This window comes from Tachypleus tridentatus, chromosome 12 (genome assembly GCF_004210375.1).
Source record: "Tachypleus tridentatus isolate NWPU-2018 chromosome 12, ASM421037v1, whole genome shotgun sequence".
Classification (NCBI taxonomy): Eukaryota; Metazoa; Arthropoda; class Merostomata; order Xiphosura; family Limulidae; genus Tachypleus; species Tachypleus tridentatus.
The window spans coordinates 48,535,345-48,558,943 of NC_134836.1; the positions used below are offsets into that span (position 1 = coordinate 48,535,345).

General features: G+C 31.0%; 1 protein-coding gene across 1 annotated transcript in view; it reads left to right on the top strand.

Moving 5' to 3' along the window:
- Cog8 (conserved oligomeric Golgi complex subunit 8) overlaps positions 1-22,221 on the top strand; it is a 44,647-nt gene extending 22,426 nt beyond the window's left edge. The window contains exons 6-13 of the mRNA XM_076469205.1: positions 613-774; positions 2,295-2,346; positions 4,394-4,560; positions 9,080-9,279; positions 12,671-12,758; positions 13,019-13,200; positions 17,276-17,444; positions 20,782-22,221. Of these exons, the coding sequence (XP_076325320.1) occupies positions 613-774; positions 2,295-2,346; positions 4,394-4,560; positions 9,080-9,279; positions 12,671-12,758; positions 13,019-13,200; positions 17,276-17,444; positions 20,782-21,192 (1,431 nt within the window). The 3' untranslated portion in view covers positions 21,193-22,221. The remainder of the gene's footprint in view (positions 1-612; positions 775-2,294; positions 2,347-4,393; positions 4,561-9,079; positions 9,280-12,670; positions 12,759-13,018; positions 13,201-17,275; positions 17,445-20,781) is intronic.
- The last annotated feature ends 1,378 nt before the right edge of the window (positions 22,222-23,599 follow it).

Consider the following 23,599-nt stretch of genomic DNA (forward strand, 5'->3'; position numbering starts at 1 on the left):
TTCAAAGTCATAATATGGAATGCACAAAACACAAGTGGCACATTCTTGTAGTTAGAGCACTTGACTCACAGGATTGAAACTTGCCACCTGAAGGTGTTAGAATACTATAGTCAATCCCAGTATTCATTGGTAAAGAGTTAGCAGTTAGTGTTGTTGACTAACTGCCCTCCCATAACTTCAAAATTAAGTGTGGCTAGTGCAGATAATGCTTTAGTAGCTCTGCAAAATTGAAGTGTTTTAATCTCTCTACTGTAGATCACAGTTTAATAGATATTTTACTTAAAATACACCATATTAAGTGTATGTGTGTTAAAAGACTAACTACAATTAACATGAATCTGACTGTATATTTTAAAGTTTGACCGAGTAGGGACAATTTCTGTTGCAGCACACCAACTTTCAGTTTTGGTTTTTGTTTGTAAATTCAATAGAAAGTACATGTAAGTTCAAAACTTCTACTTCAATAAACTGTCACATTAAATATGCAACATCAGATGTCTTTTAGTTGTAATTCACAAAGAGATTTATTCTGTTCAAATTGTAGAGGCCAGCCACAGTTTTTTTTTTTTGTTTTTTTTTCATATTTGATATAACTGACTTTGTTTTTCTTAGAGTATTGCAAGAGAAGTCCAAGAATCTTATCGACTGATGCTGAACAAGTTATTGCAACAACTTCGAACCAATATTGAACTACCAGCTTGTTTAAAAGTAATTGGTTTCATAAGAAGAATGGACGTGTTTTCTGAAGCAGAGCTAAGAATCAGGTTTCTGCAGGTAAAATGTTTTTATCAGGAGTAAAATCATGTTTAGATCTGTGTGTTGGAGACTCAGTTTTAATTTTTACCAGCAGGTCAGAGTATATCATTTGTGTCAGTTAACTTAAATAGAATTTATATAGGATGATCTTAAATTACTTTGTTCTTTAAATTCTGAAGATTTTTGAAGTAACTTTGAAAGAATAACATTTTTTATATGTAATGCCACTCTTTTAATGTCAATGTACATCCCCAACAATATTTCTGTACGTCATAAGAAATAATTTCACAATTTTAACATTTTTAGTTTTGGCCTTGTTGAGAGAAAAAATATAGTTTCATTCATTATATTTTTCAAACATATACAAACCAAGTAATTTGATAAACTTTTAAAATAATGAGTTTGATATATTTTCCTCCTTCCCCTGTTTCTATTTACATGTAAGTGACAAGTAGAGTAACAGAATTCAAATAAGGACTTTGGAGATAAGTTTTGTAATACTGATAAGTATTAGTTTTAATTCTGTCCCAACTCCATTAATTGCCTCATAGTGACTAAGCAGTAATTCTGTAACTTTATAATGCTAAAAGGGTTTTGATACCCTTGATGGGCACAGCACAAATAGCCCATTGTGTAGCTTTATGCTTAACAAGAATATTAACAAACAAAACCCTTATTAAGTAGTTATAAAAGTACATCTATTTCTCAAAACATTGATTTTCATATTACATCAGCATATCCATCATAAAAAAGATATGTTTTGATGAGATGAAAGTTAATACATGTACATTTTCCACTGGTACCACACTATGACACAGTTGTTTATTTTTGTTGAACTCACTGTTTATCTGATACACAACATATATATGCCTCAAACCTATATTTCTTTGCAACTGCATGTTCTTAAAGAAATTAATTTAATAATTAACTGTTGATTAACATCCTTTCTTTAAATGCTAAAAGCACACAAACTACACACACTACCTGTTTCAAACTATTTATTTTTGTCAACTACAAAATAAATCATATGATGAAAACATTGATCATAAGACAGAACAGTGAAAACCAACACTGTTGGGAACACTCATAGTTAAATGTAAGACTCCATTCATATTCTTAATTAAAAAAATAAAGGCAATGTTAAAAGAAAGTAATTCTTACATTATTCAGAAATGTAACGGTACTAATTAACATTTTCATTAATGTTAATATTGTGTGTAATTTACGTTAAAGTTCAACATATTTTTCAAACTAACCACTTCAAAAAATAATTATATCTTTAGAAAAAGTTTTCTCTGAAGAAACTGCTTACTGCACAGTGTCCTGTCAGTAAATCAGTGGAATCAGTCAGTTAGCAGTTTAAAGGGATTGTATAACATATACTTGGTGTGACAAAATGTGAGAATATATTAGGTATTAAAGGTGTCATTTTCTCAATCTGTTTGTTATGTAAATGATAATGATATACTTGTGTATAGAGTTTGTATGTCTTGTTATTAGTTTTTATTACTTATCATTTATGACTGATTACTTCATAGGCAAGAGATGCCTGGTTCCAGTCTGTTCTACAAAATATTCCAAATATTAACTGTGAGTAGTCTAATAAGACATGAAAAATAATATTATTTTAGTTAATACTTACTTTAGCATTAAGTCTTAAATATTTCTGTAAAATAAATTGAAATGTTAGAACCTTGACCAGATACAAGTACATTTTTTACTAATCTAATTGCTTATGGGTGCATGACAGGGTTAATAATAATAGATAAATCGCAAAAATATTTAACACACCATTAGTATTGCTTCCAGAAGTTACTAATTTTCTGTGTATTTTCCTTAGTAAGTGACTCATTTTACTATGTATTTTTTGGTCAGAACTTGACAGTGGATATTGAAACAGGCAAGAAACATAAAATTATTCAATATGATGCAGTTTATAGATTCCATAAGCAGTAAGCAATATAAAAGGAATATAATGCTGTCTATTTCATTAATTTCATTACACTAGAGGAACATCTAAGAAGCAAACAGGTAAACAAAAATGCTACTCAGAACTACAGGTTCATTATAAAGAAGATCCATTATTTAATTCAGTTACACCTACTTATCCTTGAGAAACTAAATTTCTCTAGAGGCTATTTTATTCAGTAAAACTTGGGCATGGTATAAGGCGAGTCCAAAACTCCCACTAAAAGTGTTAAATATGCTTTCAGTGTTCTCAATCAGCATATCAGTTCTATTCCTAAATAAAATTGCTACAAACATTATCTGTTCTGGACATTGTTTATTGGTCTTGCTATGATCTGCTCATTGATATCAATTTTGTATTGTATAAGTAGAGAAAATAAAAAGGAATAAAAGCATGAATATATTTCAAGTATAAAGTTCAATATTGTTTTAGAATAAAATTTACCATTTCTAAACTTTCCCACATAAATTGTATGATTTATTAATATGCCTCTTGTGATTTTTTTTAAAGAAAAGTACTTAAAAATATAATCATTTAAGTATGTGATTTTCTTCATATCACACTGTAAAGATGAAGTGAACTGTTGTAATTAGCACATTTGACTCTAAACATTGAACCCAGCTCAGCAGATATTTCTATAACATGTTTAAAAAGAACTAATTCATATTTTAATTTACTTAATACACATATTGTTAATAAAAGATTCAGTAAAGCCATTGCTTTATTAGCATTTTTTCCTTCTGGTGTCACATTTGTTCTTCCTTTTACAACTTTAGAAATTTTCTTACAGCTTCCCTATCTTGGATTTGTGATTGAAATTCTTAAGTGTTATCCTGCTTTTGTCTTATCATAATTGGTGAAAAAGTTGGTCACATATCTTACCCTGTCATTTGTTATTTCATAATGGAAAGAAAAAGGTCAACAACTGTAGTTCTCTGTTTGCCTTGCATTTTGACTGTTGTCAACACTGACTATCAAATAGTAGTACAGACAACAGAAAGAGAGAATATAATCTGTGTTTTTTTTATTCTTATCTTCTATTTTATGTGCATCATCATTTCATCTTGCTAAACTATGTACTGATTAATTCAAGTATTGTTTATTTGTTTCCTGTTTAGATGATCTTTTATGAAAATCTGTAATTTTAATTCTGACTTTTCTTAAACTAGTTGACCCATAAATTCATTACTCTGTATTGTGTATTAAAGTTTCAAATAAAACTTAATGTTGCAATTTGTGTTATAAAATCCTTTTCTTTTTCTTCTTCTGTGAATCTGACTTCCCAAGTGAAACTGAAAATTTAAATGTTTTCCCCCATTCGGGATTATAGTGTTCTCAGCAGTAGCTAGAATTCCATAAGACTTGTCCTATAGGTACATCATGCAAAATTTCTTTCTGTCAAAAAAAAATTCTAGTTAGTTTCAACTGATGTCAGCCAACTGAAAAATTATAGTTAGATATAATAAAAGGTGGAAAATCCTGTTTGGTTGTAATTATTTCTGTGGAAGTTTTTCAAATGACAATTGTTATGGCAATAATGTTTACCAATTAAACAAAAGTTAAAAAATCAGTTATTGAAATGAAATTGTACACGTATATATGCAGTATAGTATGTCAGGCTAATTGTAAATTAATATTTTTTTCAATGACTTGCTGTTTCAATCACAGCCTACAATCATATTACAAAGACTATTGAAGCTAGCCGTGTCCACCTGTTTGATATCATCACTCAGTACAGGGCAATATTTTCAGATGAAGATCCTTGGCCATCAAATTATGGAAGAGAAAGTCAACAAAATAATAGTGCAATTTTTCATAGCTGGCTTACATATAGGGTAAGTACCGATTATAAAATTCATTGTAAAAGAGAACATATGCAGGTATGTATTTATGAATTGGCATAGAAGAAAAATATTTTAAAATCCCTCTTAGACATGCCTCACAAATGTATTAAAGCATACTATCATCACATGTCACCAATCAGCCAATTGGAACATAGCACACTCATATGATTCATGTGATTCGTTTTATATGTGTCTATTGAACTCTCACTTCTTGTTTGACAGAGTTTGTACTCAGACTTTTTTTTTCTTGTTCCATATTTCAGATTGTATTTTTTTTTTCAGAAGTGATTTAATTCAATTTCACATACTTTTACATTATTTTACATTATTTCAATTTAGTTACCCTTATTCTGGTCACATATCTTCTTTATTTCAAACACTTTTGTCAACTAATACAACATGATTTCTAGTATAACAACAGATGCTATACTACAGGCTTCTTGTGATGGTAACCCAATGGGAAATTTCTTTACATTTATTTACCAGAAGATCTAACATTATGTGGGTCACCCTTTATCTCTTAAACCTGTTGAACATGGTTAGGGTGGTAATACTTTGGTCACCTGTTTCCTCCTCCTGATTTTGTCATGCTATCTCACTTGGATGGTGGTATTAGTATGCCTTGTCCCCATGGGCTTCAGACCAGTTGGCCCTCACCTTTCATAGGGAGGACTGTCCATAATTCAATCAACAGCTGTTGGGTTCAGTTTTGCCTCTCTGAGAGGTGAGCCCCAAATTTCCCATTAGTTTCACCCATTCCCAATTTTCCTGTCTCCATCTTACCTTCACATCACAATTGCCATATCTTTCACAATCCATTTTCAGTTTGAGACTCTTCACAGAAATCCAGAAGGGCTTTTTTGGAGACATCCTCTCTTCCTTACCTCCAAATTGGCTTGTTTATCACATTAAGTTCTGGCTTTCAAAACCACGGTTTATTTGTTATTGGGATCTTTAGGATCATTATATTGTTTTATTTCAAACCCACTTACCTGTTCCTTATATCCAGGATTCGTTTGGCTCCATTTTTAAGATGTTTCATCTTTGTTAGTGTCCAAGAATCCTTGGGGTCTCAGGTGACATCTGCCCACCAACAATACACCATTTCCCATCTGGTTGCCAATTTATCTCAGTCAGAACCAAGTGTGGTGCTGATTTCATTTTCCTATCCCTTACCTGTCCCTCCTTCTTGTGGTGCTATGGCTTGCCTTTTTTTTTCTCAGTGAAGCAGGATCTACTGCCAACAGTTCTTTGACAACCTGGTTGGTTCAGGTGTAGTGGGAGCTCTCCTTGTGGCCTTTGTTCATCAGTGGCTCTCTTTCATCTCAGATGTTTGGGTTCCATTTCTTGACCAAGGTGCTTGTTTTCTTCCCTTCTTCTCAGAATCCTATAATTTGATAATGTCTCTCAGAAGTGGTACAGGACCTCTTCACCTAACAGGCTATTGAATCTGTTCCACATCATTTATTGGGGTTTTACTCCCATCTATTTGTTGTTCCCAAAAGACTAGGGACTGGAAGTTTGTCATAACTGACCTGCCTCAAATACTTTGTTTACTTCCCATATTTGATCTTGGTATCCTACCTCAATCTTTGGTGAGCTTTTTCTCCAGATCTATGGATGACCAAGGTGGACATATTTAATGTCTATATGCATATTCTCATCTTGGAACTGTCTTTTCCTTATCTTCAGTTTGTATATCACCATGCCTGTCTTCTCCTTTATCCAAATCAATTTTTCTTTCTCTCTTTTCTCCAATTCACCCACCTTCTATTTCTCATCTCAATCTGGATAGACTACTATATCCTGTGCATACCATTTGTTGTTTATATTGCCCACACAGCTTCCTCCAGTGATTCACATTCCTGTCTCTTTATACCTTGGCACCCTTCTTCATTCAAGGATCTCTTGCCTTTTACCCTCACCAGTTGGGTTTCTTGTTTGAATCAACTGACTTATTCTTCCTTGTCATCTTCCCAGCATATTTTGTACTGTGTTGCCTCTCACCTTTTTCTCACTTTTCATCGTTGTCAACCTCTGGAGGAAATCCTGAAATTAGGCACATGAACCAATCCTAACACATTAATTTCCCATCATTTACATCACATCATAGTTTCAGTTTTGCCTTCCACCTGTAGCTATACTCTAATCTTTGGTGCAACTCTGACACTGGCTAACTCTTTATTAATTATTTATTTTCTTACAGGGGTCCAGGCTTCATATCTTTATTACTTGGATTCCATTCTATGGTGAGTGGTACCTAAGCAGGTATTCTTTAACTCTAAATCTGCATGCTCCCCTTTAAGATAGGGTGTTTCACAAAGATCTCTTGTGAGTGAATTACCTCACAATATTTGCATCATAACTTGGCACATTCTATATCATAAGTAAAGCAGAAGAGGATAGCTGCCCATTCTTGCATTGCCTCAGTTGAATAATTCTGTATGGTCTGCTTTTTATAATAGGGTTTCATAATCACCCATTACACTCTCTCAGGTGTTGACATTCCTTTGGGCTCTCCAACACTCTCTCATCTACTTTCTTCTGGTAGAGTATGGGAGTTATTACCACTTACTAATTTCAAGCTGTTGGAGTAGTTGACCATGGAAGCACCCTGCTGGATGGGTTTGACATAAGATGGCTATAACCATTCAGTTCATATTAAGGTGGTCGAGCTCTATTGGTGTAGAATACATAACATCCTCCGATTTGCAGTAAAACATACAGTGGAATGAGACATTCAAAAAGCAGTTCAGCACTTGATTAGGAACCCTCCTCCTACCCACATGTGGATGAGAGTACCTCATGGGCTGGTTTTGGTTTTCGAATGAACCACTCAACATAAATCCTCACATAGCTTTTGGTTGTCTGTCTTCCTTCCTCTATTTCCCTTTCTGTGTTATGTGACAAGTAGAAATATGTGGGACTATTCCAGTTCTATCCATGACTCTCCCTTGTTCTGTCTTGTTGCATGGATGTTATTTCCCTTTGGATGGTCCTGACCTGTTTCACAGTTGCAGGAGTTGATTGCATGTGATGGACTTCATTTCAATACTGGATGACACATTCTTGAATCAACAGCTCAGAGCTACTCCTGTGTAATACCCAGAGACTTGAAATAATTCTAAATTTTCTGGTTTCTGGGTTTGAGGTGAAAATGGTGTGATTCTCACCTTACTCTTGCATGGATGTCAGTACCCTACAAGAAAGTTGTGGATGTAGTTGACTTGCCAAGTACAATCTATCATGTCATAGCAACTATACACCATGGGTTACTATATCTTTCTCAGGTTAGGATAACATTCTCTCCTTGATTTTTAAACATATATCATTGGGCAAAGAGTATATCTGAATCAAAAGTGGTGTGACTTCCGCTCTTCAAATCTTTGGGTCTGACTCTATCATCTACAGGGTATCCTTCAGATGGGTACATCTGTTCTTCCTTCTTCTTAATCAGTATGATCTTCTGAGAGAAGGGAAGTATCCTATCAGAAGTTATAATTGTCCAATGTTGAAAGTGCATTTCTGATAGTTACTTTCATCCATTCACATCAGATATTTCAATCACCTGCCATGTTTTGAAGTAATAGTTTGGTAGAGGTGCATAGAGGGAGTTACATGTGTCACTTGAGTGTACTATGCTCCTATTGGTGGATAGGTGATGTATGATGATTTGCATGAGAGACACTTTTGATCATTTGATTCCAACAGAGGGGTGTAGCTGGCTTATGGTATGCGTAATGAAAAAATAGAAAATAAGTTCACATTTGGAGGGTTGCAATAAACGAGATTAGCTAACCTTGTGAGAGAAGTACATTTTTAGCATAGGAATATTATAACTTGAAACAATTCAAATAAATAAAAGAACTTACTTTTTATTGAAAATAAATTATTGTTAGTAGATATTAATTAACCTTGATCAGGAATATTATTAGCAAACATATTGTTACCTTACCTAATAAAGTTAAAGATAACGGTGATGCCATTGTCGAAGGCCAAAACACAGGCCACTAAGAAGTCTCTGTTGGTTTTTTCACTGTAGGTGGAAGTAGCAACTACTACAATTTTCCAAATAAAACATCAAAAGAAATGTTAATGAATATTAATCAAGTTGAAATTGAGTGGACAAATAAAATGGAACTCTCCTGTTAATATCACCTTCTAAAAAAGTGGTAAAAATCTAAACAAATATGTGTGAATGGTTTTAAACCCAAACTAGATACTATTTAGTATATATGTACTGTTTTATATATTTTAGGTAAATAATTCCACTGTGAGAAAATAAAATCATGGGATATGAGATATTCTTCCAGGTCAGAAAAAGCTAATACATGTTATCATGAACTGTTACCAAAGGCTGTTCAATACTGCCATAATGTTTTCCATATGATTGTGTATATAATATTCCATATGATTGTGTATATAATATTTTAATATTCTCAGTAACAGGTCATAATAAAGGTAGACTTTGTGTAATGTATCTGTGAAATGGCCTCTTGGCATGTTTCAGGTTACAGAATTTTTACAGACATTGCAGAAAGATATCTCTCTTTATGAAGGAGAAAGGTTAGACTCCATATTGGCTCAGTGTATGTACTTTGGGCTATCTTTTAGTCGTGTTGGAGCTGACTTCCGTCCATTACTGGTGACAGTATATGAAAAAGTTATCTTCAGAAAGTACCAAAAGGACATTAAAGATGCAACTGAAGGGTATGTTTTGTTCTGCTACAGGCTGAGTTGTAAAGAGTAGAAAGATTTCAAAGTAATTAATATTTCTTCTGTCACATATGTGTGAGATGTCATTATTATATGTTGTTGAAGTTAAAATACTACTTCTCATCATTTTGAAGAAATATACATGTGAAAAGGCTGTAAATATGTCATTGTGTAATAAACAGAACCTTTCAGGTTTAAAAGCTTAAGTGAACTCAAAAATGTAATATCAATATCCTTTTACCCAAAAGTGACACCAACTTAATTGGTTTACTGAAATTATTACAGTTATTGTACAATTAGATGAAGAAAAGTTTCACAAACAATATCCAAAACTAACTACAACTACCAACTGTCTTCAAATAAAACAACATAAATCACATGCATAGCTGTGTGATTTAACTAACATTTCTTACAGAATTTGTGTTATAATCATGGCATAAATTACAGAAAACATATTCCAAACAGAATTTTTAAAGTACTATTTACATTTAAAAAAAACTCAATTCAGAACATAAAGTGAAATAGTGTTTACCATTTTTAACTTGGTAGATGTTTCTTCATAAACATGAAGAAAAATTGCTTAAAAAAGCTCGTGTATATATATACACACATACATATCTATGGAATATTATTTTTTGTGTGTTACATCATCTCACTTAACCCTTTCATAATGTGCTTGGTATAATATGCACAAGTTCCCCTAAACATTTGCACATGTTACGTATTTGCACTATAACTTTTTATGCAGCATGTGTATTTTAATAAAATTTGTAGACTTTTAGTAAAAGTTACAGGTATTTTGTACACAAAAATCAGATTTTTATTGAAATATTTTTACTAAAGATTTGTTTGTGAAAATATCAAGTCTGTTTCAATACTAGTCTGAGTGCAGAGTGGTTTCATGTTATGATTAAGAAAATCTCAAATATTATTTGCATAATCTGTAAAACCTCCTAAATACATTTAAAACATTTGTTTTCTATACTCTAACTATGTGGGGTCTGTCACTTGACCAGCCTCGTAACCATCATAAAAAAAATTAGGAAATAAACATAAATTATGCTTTTTTCATGCTAGAATGACTACATATTATAACACGAAAATATAAATATTTAGCCTAAGTAGCTTAAGTCTCATAATGCTATATATTTATTACTTTATATTGTATTGACATTTCAGTCATGCCTAGCTAGCATTACATAGCTTGCATGGAGATAGTGTACCTGCACTAATGTTATATATCCAATAGTATTAAACTGACCTTTAGTCTTGCCTGTGTTTTAACGGACTAGTATTTTGTAATATACAATCACATTATTACATGTATATAGATTATTACTATTTAGACATAACTTGTTAAACTTATTTTTCGTAAAATATAGAACAATAAATCGAGAAGTAAAGCAAACAATTATCTCTTCTCACAACGACCTTTGAACTTGCTTGCTTCTAGACATAGGTTGCTAAGCCTTTTGAACTTTTGCATGTATAGGATATGAAACATTTTTTTTAATGTTTTTTGATATATATGCAATTGAATATCCAAAAAATCATAAATAATTGCACTGTTACAATATAATTCCACTGTAATTTATTAAATGTAGTAACTAAAATGTATTTAGATTTTTTTTTTAATATGAAACTACAAGCAAAATAAAGACATGACCTACCTTCTTGAAATCTTGGTTTGAAAGAATGTGGCAGCATTTTCACAGATTAAACTTGCTGTGAAAACCACTAGGGGGACATTCCAAGTTGTCAATTGGTTATTCTAGTATCATATATTGAAGGAAGTGTCAATAAGGGACTGATTACAAAAATAGAAAAAAATGTGAATGTGGCCATTTATTTGGTTCAGTACATAAGCCATATCTCACCAAAATAAAAAAAAATGTCAGGTTCTTATTTTATATTCTAGCTTGTTAATATTAGTAAGTTGAGTTCCTAATTTGTATAAAACTATACACTTAGTATTTTATTATCACAAAAAACTAATTTTAAATACCTCTACATTCAGCATACCAGGTGACTCACTAAAAACTGTATTTAGGTGTATTCCTTTAATATTTACTTTTAAATTAAGAGAGTCACTTATATATAATACTGAAGTTTGAATTATAATCTACAATTTGATTCCAAACTAGTTGACATAAATTCATAAAATAGTAGTTCAGTAAAGTTTTGAAAGCAATTCAACAAATGCAATTACATGACCATGACCTGTTGTGAAAAGATTAATTGTATATATACTCTCTAGAAACATGTTAGACTTTTGTTGTCTTTTGTTTTTAAATTTCTCTTATGTTTAAGTACCTTCTATGGATTTAACTGTATGTAATAAACAGCATTTGCAACAAAGAAAAATGAAAAAATGAGCAGAAACTGGCTGGTTTATATCAATAATTGGATAATGTAATATATATATATAGATGATATAACTGGAATATATTTTTCCATTCATTACTATGTTTTCAGTTTTGTATTCATTGACTGTTGCACCACAATAGCTAGTACAAAGTTATACTACAAGTTGCACTCTCATAAAATCTTTTCAGTTGAAATGTAATACCAAAGAGTTTCAAAATGTAATCTTTTCTACCAGACTTCTTTTGTAGATTACCCAATTCTAAAAATATAAGTGTGCCCATTTTACCTTGTAAATCATGTTAAAAGAATATGTTTCATTTATACATATAAAATAGTATAATTTCATTGGTATACACACACACACACACACACACGAACACTCATATGATAGAGAGAGCAAAGATTAGCACATTTTCAAATTTGTGAATAAACAGTTATTCCTGTCCACTTATTTATTAGGAAATAAAACTAAATCATGGTAGTGAGCTAAGTAATTTATGTGTTTTTTTTTTACTTAGAAGTATGATTTGAACATCTAAGTTAATATTGTAGAAGTATTGATTATCCAAGACTATGTTTCTAATTTTAACACCAGTTCTTTATTTTTCATACACAGTAAAAACATTCAATTTCAGTAAATATTTTGTGACTGAGGATTTTGTTTTTTGTAGTTCTAATAGGTTTGCATAAATTTTTAAACTTATTCTATGAGATCTGACTTAACTTACTTACAGTGTGCAGTAATTTTATGGTCAGCACTTGACAGGATGTTCATTTGAATATGGCTTGAATTCATAGCTTGTACATTGAAATTCACTGATATTTAAGATCTGTTATATACATTAGGAAGTAATATTTACTGTAAGTCTTGCACAAGTATGTGTTTCAATACAGCTTAAGTAATTTAAAACTGCAGTAAAAATGTGTTTGTTACTTTTTAAGTATTTCTCTAGACATTAACTAGAAAAGTTAATTGTATTAAAATTCATATAATCTTATCTTCATATCTTGATTTCAGGTTTGAAGAAGCTATGCAAGGGTTTACTTTAACATCATTCCCTAGTTTTGTCAATGTTTCTGTACTTACTCCAACTTCAACATCAGAGGTACAAGAATTACAAAATTTTGGATTTGAATTTTATTATAAACTTTGTTTCTGAAATATTTCCTTATTTTTGAGAAAATGTAGAAGTGTATGTGTGTGATTTCACAAAATTAAATTTATTACAAATATTATGAAAGAGTTATTTTAGCCAAGCAAATTCTATTACAATTTTACACGTAAAATTTTGTGTCACGTACATGTTGATAGGCAAAGTCAAGCGTAGTACCATGCTTAACAAGCTGAAACATATCTTATTGATAGGACAAACCTCACCCTCCACAAGATTTACTGGAGTTCTACCCATTGGCAAAATATTGTAACAGCATTTTAGTTGCTCTCAACCACCTGAGACTATGTACCCCTTTGTCTTTAGCTCCAAGTGTTGTGCAAGAATTACAGGCTTCACTCAACAAGTGTGTTTCTGCTATTCTTAACTTTCACAGGTAGGTTGTTTCTAATATTTACAAATGGACTTCAAAATTACTTTACGAAAATAAAGTTTGAAATTGCATGCACAATGACTTTCATCATCATGGTTCATAACAGGGATTGCAAGGAATTACACAAAACTCTCATGGAATGTTCAAGAAAATAGCATCTTAAATAATAAATATTCAGTTTAAAAATACTTTAAAACTTTTACTGCTAACTGCTAGTGTTGCACGTGTGAAAACTACACAAAAAAGCATTCATTAGACTTGCAAGGAAAAGAAAAACTGCTCAAAACAGCCCAGTTGTAACTCTTTTTATTTTTTCACCAGCCTGCAACTTGAAATATTGCACCCAAACCCTTTATAAAATACTATTTAAGATACTTCAAAAGTCTACTTGTTTCTTCTGTATTTTAAGTATGAGAAATACATAATTCTAATGTAAATGATGTTGTCATTACCCCTAGAAGTTAGCTTTCTTACAAATAATGGTGTTTCTTTAAAAAGCTTAAATACAAAGTGAAACAAGAATTACCAGCTAATAATAGATGAACGTTAAGGTCAACTATTGTTGATGCTTAACCCTTTGTGTACTATATAATCAGTGCCTTTATGAGCCAAGCCCTATATTATGTATGAAGTAAAGTAGTAACAAAAAATCATCATACATGATATTAAATTTATTTTACATATTCATAGAATAATTACTGTAAAAGACAAAAGCATAAAAATTTAAAATGATGTTATAGGTGGTTATGTTTTATTTGAAAAGGTTGCTTTTCTACTGGTAAACTTTTATATATGCTTGGTTTAGGCACATATTTGCCCATTGCTATGCATTATGTTATAAAGAATTTAGTTACACAGAAACTAAGAGCCCACTATTTCTCAAACAAATCTCCAGGACAATCTCCAGCATAGCTTAACATTTTACATCACGAGCTGATGTGATCAAATAGTCAATAGCTACAATAAATCATCATGAACCATATCAGATAACTGCTGGCTATATTTATTATCATTGCAATGTATAAATTTAGCTACCATATCAAGTAGTCCTTTGCCCATAGTCTATGACTGAGGTATTATTATTATTATTATTTATATCATGTTTTCTTATTTCAAATGCCTTTGGCCTGTTTTTTTCATAATTGAAGAAAAAGCAAGAAAGTTCTCTTATCTTTTCAAGATGTAATTTTCTAGCACTTTAATAGTCTATGGCTCACATAAATATTAGATTTTAAAACAAAGTAAATTTTTATAGGCTTAAAAATGTAATTTAGAAAGCACAAAACATACCAGTTTTCAAACAATTTCCCACAATTGTGCTTCAGTTACATGTAGCTGAGGAAAATTCACTTTCCACTTGCAACAACACTTTAAACTTGGCTCTTCAAAACAGACAGACAAACAGTTCTGTTTGTTTTTAACAGTTTGCAGCACTGACTGGAGTGAAGGTCTGTTTATGAAGTAAAAGCTATAGACTTATTACTCTGAATCTGCTTTCTGTTGATTATAACAAATTATTCTAGGCAACAAACTAAGAAATTCTGTGAAATTTGGGTATTTTTTTACTCTTAATTAAATATTTGTTAGTTTATCAGCTTAGCTACACAATTAAGATTTGTTTAGATATTTTATTGTATTTATAATTGGCTGGAAGCTTTAACAGTAATCTTGTTAATATTGATAATTAATAATAAATAAAAAATAAATAATAATATTGTAGATAAATACCTAGATATGCTTAAAAGCCTCTTTCTTAAAAAACTGTGTTTCACCAAGTTTAACAAACACCATCAGATGAAATCTGTGAATTCAAATATTGAAACAGAGGTTGAAAGATCTATGTAAAAACAGCTCGTTTGGGTTGAGAAATTTTTTTGCGTAGAGATTGAAAGATGAAATGAACACCTTGAGTGGGCCATGTTATCAGAGAATGTAACATTTAAAGGTTTAAAAGAATTCAGTAGATAAGTAATATAAACTATTTAGTTATAAACTGTTTCAGTACCAATTGTATTAACATGAATAAAGAATTAAATTGAAATATACAGAAACCTACATAAGCTGTTTACAATCAGTTCTAATTGAAGTGCCTTATGTAATGGTAATTTCTTATCATATCCACACCATAATTTAAACTTTTTCCTATCCTTTAAAGAATTTTTTTTATTTGTTATTAGATGTATTAGGTTGAGGAATAATTCGTGAACGTTTTTAAATAATTCCATTCAAGCATTATATGCAAGACTATACAATACTTCAATGCATGAACACATTACACCCAAAACATTTATTATGATACTTTATTTCATGTAATACCTAGGTATATAGTATGCATTGTTTTAAACGAAATTGCAAGAAATTAAATGCGAAAAGCAGATGGTGTTGAAAATGCTCGATTTTGTCCACTTGACATTCCATTTAATGAGCTGAAAATGAAAGCAAAAATTAAAGACATATGAAAATCAAACACACCATCTATTAGAGCAAAAAATTATCTACCAAATGACATGAAATATTTTCGAAAGCTTTTCATTTATGAATATATTTTTTTAACTTGAAAAAATGCTCACGAATTATTCCTCAACCCAATATATATCTTATGCCATAATATAAACTATTTAACACTTTACAAAAGTAGTGTAAGTTTTAAACCAGTTGATTGTGACACTGAAAAATACTTATAGAAACATAAAACAGTTGGCTATGTACTATAAGTAGAAGGATTATGGTGCAAGATATGAACATCAGAGAAGCTAAGTAGAAGTGGGTATCACTGAGAACGAAACTTGTCATGTTGGATGTTTTTCTCCAACATAAAAATGGAGTATAACAAAGAATACATGTTAATTAAGTTAACTGAGTTTAATTAACAAAGTTTAATTAAATTTAATGTAATCATCCCCCCTCTACCATATTATTTAGCTAGCCCTTACCTCCACGTATGTGGAAAACTTGATACGACTGCCCCTACTTAACAGGGAGACTTGCTTATAAATTGATGTTGCTATAGATGTCAAGCCTATACCATATTATTTGACTAGCCCTTATCTCCTTGTATATGAAAAGCTTTTCTGAACTGAAGCTAGTTTATCTCTTTTCTTTTTTATTAATAATCTATCCTTAATGTGTGACAAACAAAATTTAAAACATTAGACCCTACCTCACTTTTCAAACAACTAATGGCTTCAAAGAATTCTTCATAGTTTTTTTTATACTTCTTAAGCCTTAGGCTGAAATGCAGCAAAATTTCCCAGACTTTTGTAATCTAAAGTTTAAAACAGAAGACAAGTTATGAAGATATATTTCTACAAGCTGCCATTTAAACTTGGCAACTTCATTTAATCTTCCTAGCATTTCTTTCATAGATACTGAAACTCAGGTTACTTTACATGATATTTCTTCATTTTAGTTTTAGTTTTCAGATGTATAAGTTATATATCTAAGAAAAACTATAAAGATAATTACTTATAATCACATCTTTGTTATGTAAATTGAATGTGTTCTTTCAGTTGGTCTTGCTTATTTGAAATTTATTTCATGTAAGTTTCTTTCTTGCTTTTTATGTATCAAATAAAAAAGGTTTATGTGTTAAAATTTTTTCTGTCCTGCAAGGAATTTTTTCTGATATTTTAATAAAATCAAAGGAAGGGCTATTTCAATGTATACCCTAATTTTTCAATCTAATACTAACATACATTTACAGTTTTGATGTGATTAAACCAGATTTCCATGAGAAAACTTGAAGTTTCCTCAATGGCTTTAGTTTCTTTCTAGAATTCTTATTCATGTGTTAAACTTGTAAGTGTGATGTAGAAATTATTCAGGGAACCTAAGACAGAAAAACTAATGCATTTTTCCAGAAATTCAGTGACACACAGCTTTTATAGAAGCTCAAACATGTAACGTGGATGTTACTTTAAATAAACATGTAATTTTACCCTCATTATAGAAAGGCCTCGGCAATATTCCCCCCTATCATTTTTTACATATTTCAGGACTCTCACTAAAACAGTAAGATTTTTCCTTGTACTACATAGATGTACTTTTCAAATTTGAGAAATGTTTTTTATTCTTGTAGGGCTGAAGAAACAACATTCTCCAGATATGAAGTTGAGCAGTTCAGTTGCTTTTGCAGTCACTTTGCAAATGAACTTCTACCATACCTAGATCACTGCTTGGCTGTAGTTTTCCCTCCTGAAAGATTGGCTAAGACATTGATATTATCTACATCAGAGTTTAACAAGTTGGTATGTATACATTTTATGTCATAACATATACCACTCATTCCCCACCACAGAGATTTACAAGCTATCCCAAGAAACAATATATTTAAAATAATATATTGATGAAGGAACCTAGCTAAGGTGGTAACATTACCAACAGCTTCTGTTGGTGGTTTATTTACCAGCAGCTGTTGTGTGAGATACTAGTTTTTTGTTATTGCAATTTCAGTTTGTTCACATTTAATGAAACATTTTGACCACAATGTTTACTGTGTGAAAAATTACATTTTGTGATAAATTCATTGATTATAGAACTTTAAAGCAGTCATGTGTGGGTGAACAAACACATGCCAATAGTGATGACAACATTATTGTTTTGAGTCTTATTAAAGTAATGATGTACACAGATACACCAAAAAAAACAGTCAACTAAAGGATACTTCAGTCAGAAATGCTGAGAACCACTGGTAAAAACATTATAATAAATATTTTAAGTTACATGTTGCCAATATAATTAGTGACCAGATGCACACCTTAATGACTTCATACCACAATGTAATGTCTTATAGAAAAAGAGGAAAATTTGTCACACATTCTATGTCTCATCAAGGTCACTCAGAACCTAAACTGTTTGACAAAATATGAGTGAAATCAACACAGAAAGCCTTTCAGTGTATCAGCAATGAGTTTACCTGATTTAATTTACTGTAACCAGTGAAGCATTTGATTGTTATGTACTCCTTAGATAAGGTTTTGAAATAATGATTATCCTATTCCTCAAAATAAACTGCATTGCTGAAAACTTGGATATTTTTACATGTCAATCACCCTTTTCATTATCCAGTGTCTAAGATTTTGACACTCTTTTGCTGTGCTTACTAACTACTTGCTGTTCTTCCTATTTCTATATGAATGTCCTATTAAAAAACAAAAGACCTGATGCAGTTAAAACAGGTATATTCAACACAGAACTTTGTTAACATTGGTCAGTAAAGTTATACTGGCATAATGTTTAGTTCAACAGTAGTCCCAAACTATAGGTAAATACCAATGCCAGCCAGTGATTACTCTCTATGTAACTGATCAAGTAGCTCTGATCTTACTTACTTTGTGTTTGTTTTATTACCAGTAATAATACAAAATACATAATACTGAATATTATGCCTATTTGGTAGGCATAGCATTTATTTCTGAAGAATATTTTATATAAAAAAATGTGGGTTTGCAGGGATATTTATCCAGAGCACTGTATATGTACCTCTCTCACTTTTCAGCAGCTTATGAACTTTTGTGTATACATAGTAGCTCTTTTAGTAGTTTTCAAACTGTCACATTTTTCTGTTTCAAAGCTAAATAATCTTTTAATAATGTTCCAGTCATAAGTAAAGATGGTTCAGTAAATTGTTTAGAGCCTCACTACACTATTACAGTTCATATTGCCTAATCTGATTAGGCTCTGTTTGACTACCATGAATCTTGATAGTAACTCTTCATCATTATTTTCACTGTAAAAGGCTCTTTCTTAAGGTGCTCATGTCCAAAGTACACTGCCACAGGCTTTCCATAATCCATGTAGTTTATAAGGACAATGAGTTTCCAAAAACTGTTTCAACAGTTCAGTAATACAGTAAATCCATATATACTGCATCTGAAGACTTTTCCATTATGTCTTCAAGTGGAATAGTATGAATATCCATTTCATATTGCAGCTGCTTAAGATGTGTGACAGTTAAACACAGGTATGACTGAAAGTCTTATCATGGTTAACCCATATTCCATTGGTCTTGTATATCTACGAAGCCAGTATTTCTTGAGGTACAAAGGATCCAGAACATTTGCCTTTCTCTCTACTATTTTGGTCCTCAACTTGCTCCTGGCACAGTTTCCAGCAGTGATCTTACATCTCATGAATTTTTTTAATTTACTGCATATCAATTTTGTAAATATTTTCATCCATTAATTAGTAGAAAATGGCACAAAACTTGTTGTAATTATGAAGGTACACATAAGCTTTGTTGAGTTTTACCATGTACTGCCTTTTTTTTTTTTTTCTGCTATGTACTAGCCATGCAGTTTTGTACAGTTAGTCACTGCTTCTTGGACATGTTGTTTAAATAACTTGCAATGTTTTTTCATATGTCCCAAATGGAGATATTGCCTAAGACATGTGAAGGGTTTTTGCTACTGGCCTTTGTGTTTATGAATATTCATCTATTAAGAAGGTACTGCACCTTGCTTACCTCAGTTAGAGTACAACTTGATAAATGTCTGTCTTTGGTTGATACTGGTACACAAAATGTATTCATTGTCCCAACCTAAATGCATCATTATGATTCGAGTGTATCAATACTTTATGTCAGAAAGGACTTTTACATATCCTTCCTGCCCCCTAGTGGCACAGTGATATATCTGCAGGCTCACATCACTAGAAACTGGGTTTTGATACCCATGGCAGGCAGAGAACATATAGCCCATTTTGTAGCTTTGTGTTTGATTCTAAACAAACATATCCTTCCCAAAGGCAATAAATTTTCAATGTTTCACACCTCCTTCTATCTATGAAATGCAAAACTGTGTGAAAATGTAGTTATGATGCATTCCTTTCCACTGCATCTTTATATTAGTTATGGTTGTCATGTGACTTGCTGATTTAACATAATTATCATTTTCTTTCCACACATACAGCTTTGTGTATTCCAAGTAACTCTCCAGGTAGATATTTTAAAATAATACATTATTTTACTTTTGAGTCATTATGCAAAATAAGCATATATGACCCCAAACTGTAGTTAAAAAGACTGAATACATAAATTCACAGAATCATTTATTTTGATGGAAGATGTACTAATTATACTTGAGTTACTACTTCTCAAAGTTATCATTAACCATAGATAATGCAACGACTAAAGTAGTAATCATAATGCACAAATGTTTTCGGGTTTTTTCCCTTTGTTTTACATTTTAATAAATAGAAAAGATTAACAAAATCTGAAACACAATAGTGTAATGGTTTTCAACAAGACCCAAACCTCAAGAGCTTTTGAACTGTTTACAGTTATTTCTCTGAAGAATAGTGAACTCTTCAAAAGTATTTGATTATTGGGTCTAATTTGAAAATCATTACAACTTATGTATGTAATCCTGTGTGCTGACATTTTAATCAGAATGTAATGTAAAAGTGAATGAAAAATTAAGTATTCTTTTTTTATCATTAAGTAGAATTTTCTAGATCCCTAAACATTTTTGTTGTTCTAAAATATTTTACCAAAAGTTAAAATAAAATAACATGTTTCACAACATAAATATGATTTCTGTTTAGTAATTTGTTTCAGTGTACAAGTCTTTTGCTCTTTTTTTGTAGGATAATTTAGGTCGTTTGGATATAAAAAGCATTCTTGAACCCATGAGCCAGCTGTTGCCACCTAAAGATGATGACCAGGGAATTACTATAACAGTAAATTCTACTTCTACTGAGCTTACAAAAACAAACCAAGAAATATCATTTGATGAAACTAGTGTACAAAGAAGTGACGTGCTCAGTGAAGTTCCTCAAGAAGAAATGAAAGAATTAGAAGGTTCAGAGGAAACATCCACAACTGAGTCCTCAGCCAAAATAAAAATGTCCAGTGATAATATCACAGACCAAGCTGAATCCTTGAATGAAAGCCCAGTTATTGAGGCTGAAACATCTACAGAACTCTCTTCGAGCTTAGCTGACAAGAGCATTAATAAAGATGAAACTCCCAACAATATTATTGTGAGTCAGGAATAAAAAGTCCAAAGGTATAAAAAAATGTTTCTTCATTGGTGAAAACTTGACATAGTAAATATTTATATTGCACAGTTAAATATTAGTTGTGGATATCTGGTACACTATTATCCTTCCATATTAAACAGGTAAAGACTATTTTTTGTAGGTTCTTCAAGTGGGTTCTGTTTGATAATGCCAGTTAATCCAGGTGTGATGTATTTTTCTGTAATAGTCAGTAGATGCATGATAAATATTTTTGATTCTGTATTTATTGGTCATTTAGAACATTAGTGGTATTCAGGTGTAAATAGTTTTTTTTTGATAATATACAGATTGTCTTTGGACTTATGCAAGCTGCCATATAGCTAGTTTTCCATTATTTCTTTCTTGTAATGGGTTGTTACAGTGAACATTATGGTTAGTAGTATACACAGTTTATGTATCATATAAGTGATTATATTGTACTGTATTTATTGGAAAGCTACAATTCTCCTAAAAATATTTAAGATCAGCATTTGTGAAATTTCTGTTGACTAATTTTTAGTCCTAACAAAACTGAAAACATATCCAATCAAAGCATAATTTACAGTATCATGATTAATAATGAGACGGATACTATTCTGTTCACCTGAAATATCAGATAGTTCATCAGTATAAATATATTTAGAAAAATCAGAACTCAATATATCTAATATAAAACATCTCAGAAAATCCCTTAAAGTTATCCATTTGACTTCAAAAAGCTTCAGGTGCTTTTTTCTTTTTTTTTTTGGTAAAAATAAAAATGAGTTTGTGTACTTAGCACTTGTTTTTATGATAGAATGATATGCAAGTGTTATATTTATGTTTTCTTGTTATTCATTTTCATAACTGAAACATATATTTATATAAATTTCACCAAATAAAGTACATATCTTTTTACTTCTGTGTATTGAGATTTTGTGAAATTTGAAATTGTAAGGCAAACTTTTGATACATGAGGGAGAGAAAGAATATTGTAACCATGAACTAGAAATAAAGTGTAAACCAAAGTTTTTGAATTGTGTAAAACAAGTAGAGTTTCACACATTACTGAAGTGGATACTGTACATTTTCCAGTATTCACAGAATATAGACCCTTCTAGAACATTTGCCACTTTAAGTTGCTGTTCCATTGTGACATCTCTTATTTGATTTCTGTACTAAAAATTCATATATTGGAAGCTTCTTCATGTAAATAAAACTAATATATTTCCACTATAGATAAGTTGCAGCTTAAATATTTTTTGTTCCATAAACTGACTGGCCAAATAATTTAAGTGTATGCATCATGTGACTATAAAAGCTGGTTCTGTGTAAATTCCTTGGTAGAGTGAACATTTTTATTAGATCCTGATTTATAAGATCTAAATATAATGTTTAAGGTAACATTAAAAACTTCATTTATAGTATGTTAACTTACAACTACAAACAAAAATGTTTTATAAGATATAGAATCTTAAAAGGATATTTAATGGCCACACATCACTCTTTTTATCAATAAATATTTTATGAAAATGGCTGATTTTCATATGAAGAGTTATTCCTTATTTAATTACATATACAATAAGCGATTCTATTGGCTACAAGAATTTTGGTTTAAATCATACTTTTATATAAAAAGAGAAGGTAGAACCATTCCCCAACTCTTGGGAATCTTTCTGAACATAATAAGTTGTTAACCTTATAGACCAAATTTAGTTCGTAGCATCTGTTCCATGACAATTGTCATCTGAAATCACTAATTTCCTTCTAACTAACACAGTACCTCTACTTAGATAATCAAATTGTATATTACAAATTTTATTACCAAACGTTTTAACAAAAGATAATTTTTAAAACTAAGACTCCATAATATTCTAGTATCCTATATAATCCCTGAGGAAATGTCTTAATTTTGTAACTTGAAAAACTTTGTTTTGTAAATATACTTAAGATGCTGCATGTTGTTTTTAGATAACAACAAAGACTCATATTCCAAAACATTTTATAGAAGTTAAAACTACATTCAGAAAGAACAAAACAAATGTATTCCTTTTCAAATCTAACCATTAAGTAAATCTGTTAATTTTACTCTCTCACAGTGTAATACTTCCAGATATACTGTTTTCCCTGTCACATTTACTAGTAACTGCAAATAACTTTTGGAAATGTGGGGTTAAACTGAATTTCTTTAACTCTGAGTTTCAAACATAAAAGAGACACTGAACATGATTCAAACAATTCTGTAATTTGTATTTAATGCACAAAAACATAGATGAATAAACAGCACTTCAATGAATGTTGACTGGTTAAGACTTACTTTCTGACTAACAGACAGAACATAACACTAAATAATTTCATAACACCATATCTAAGTATGCACGCTTCTCATGTCATTTAGTATAAAAATTGATTATGTAGTTTCAAG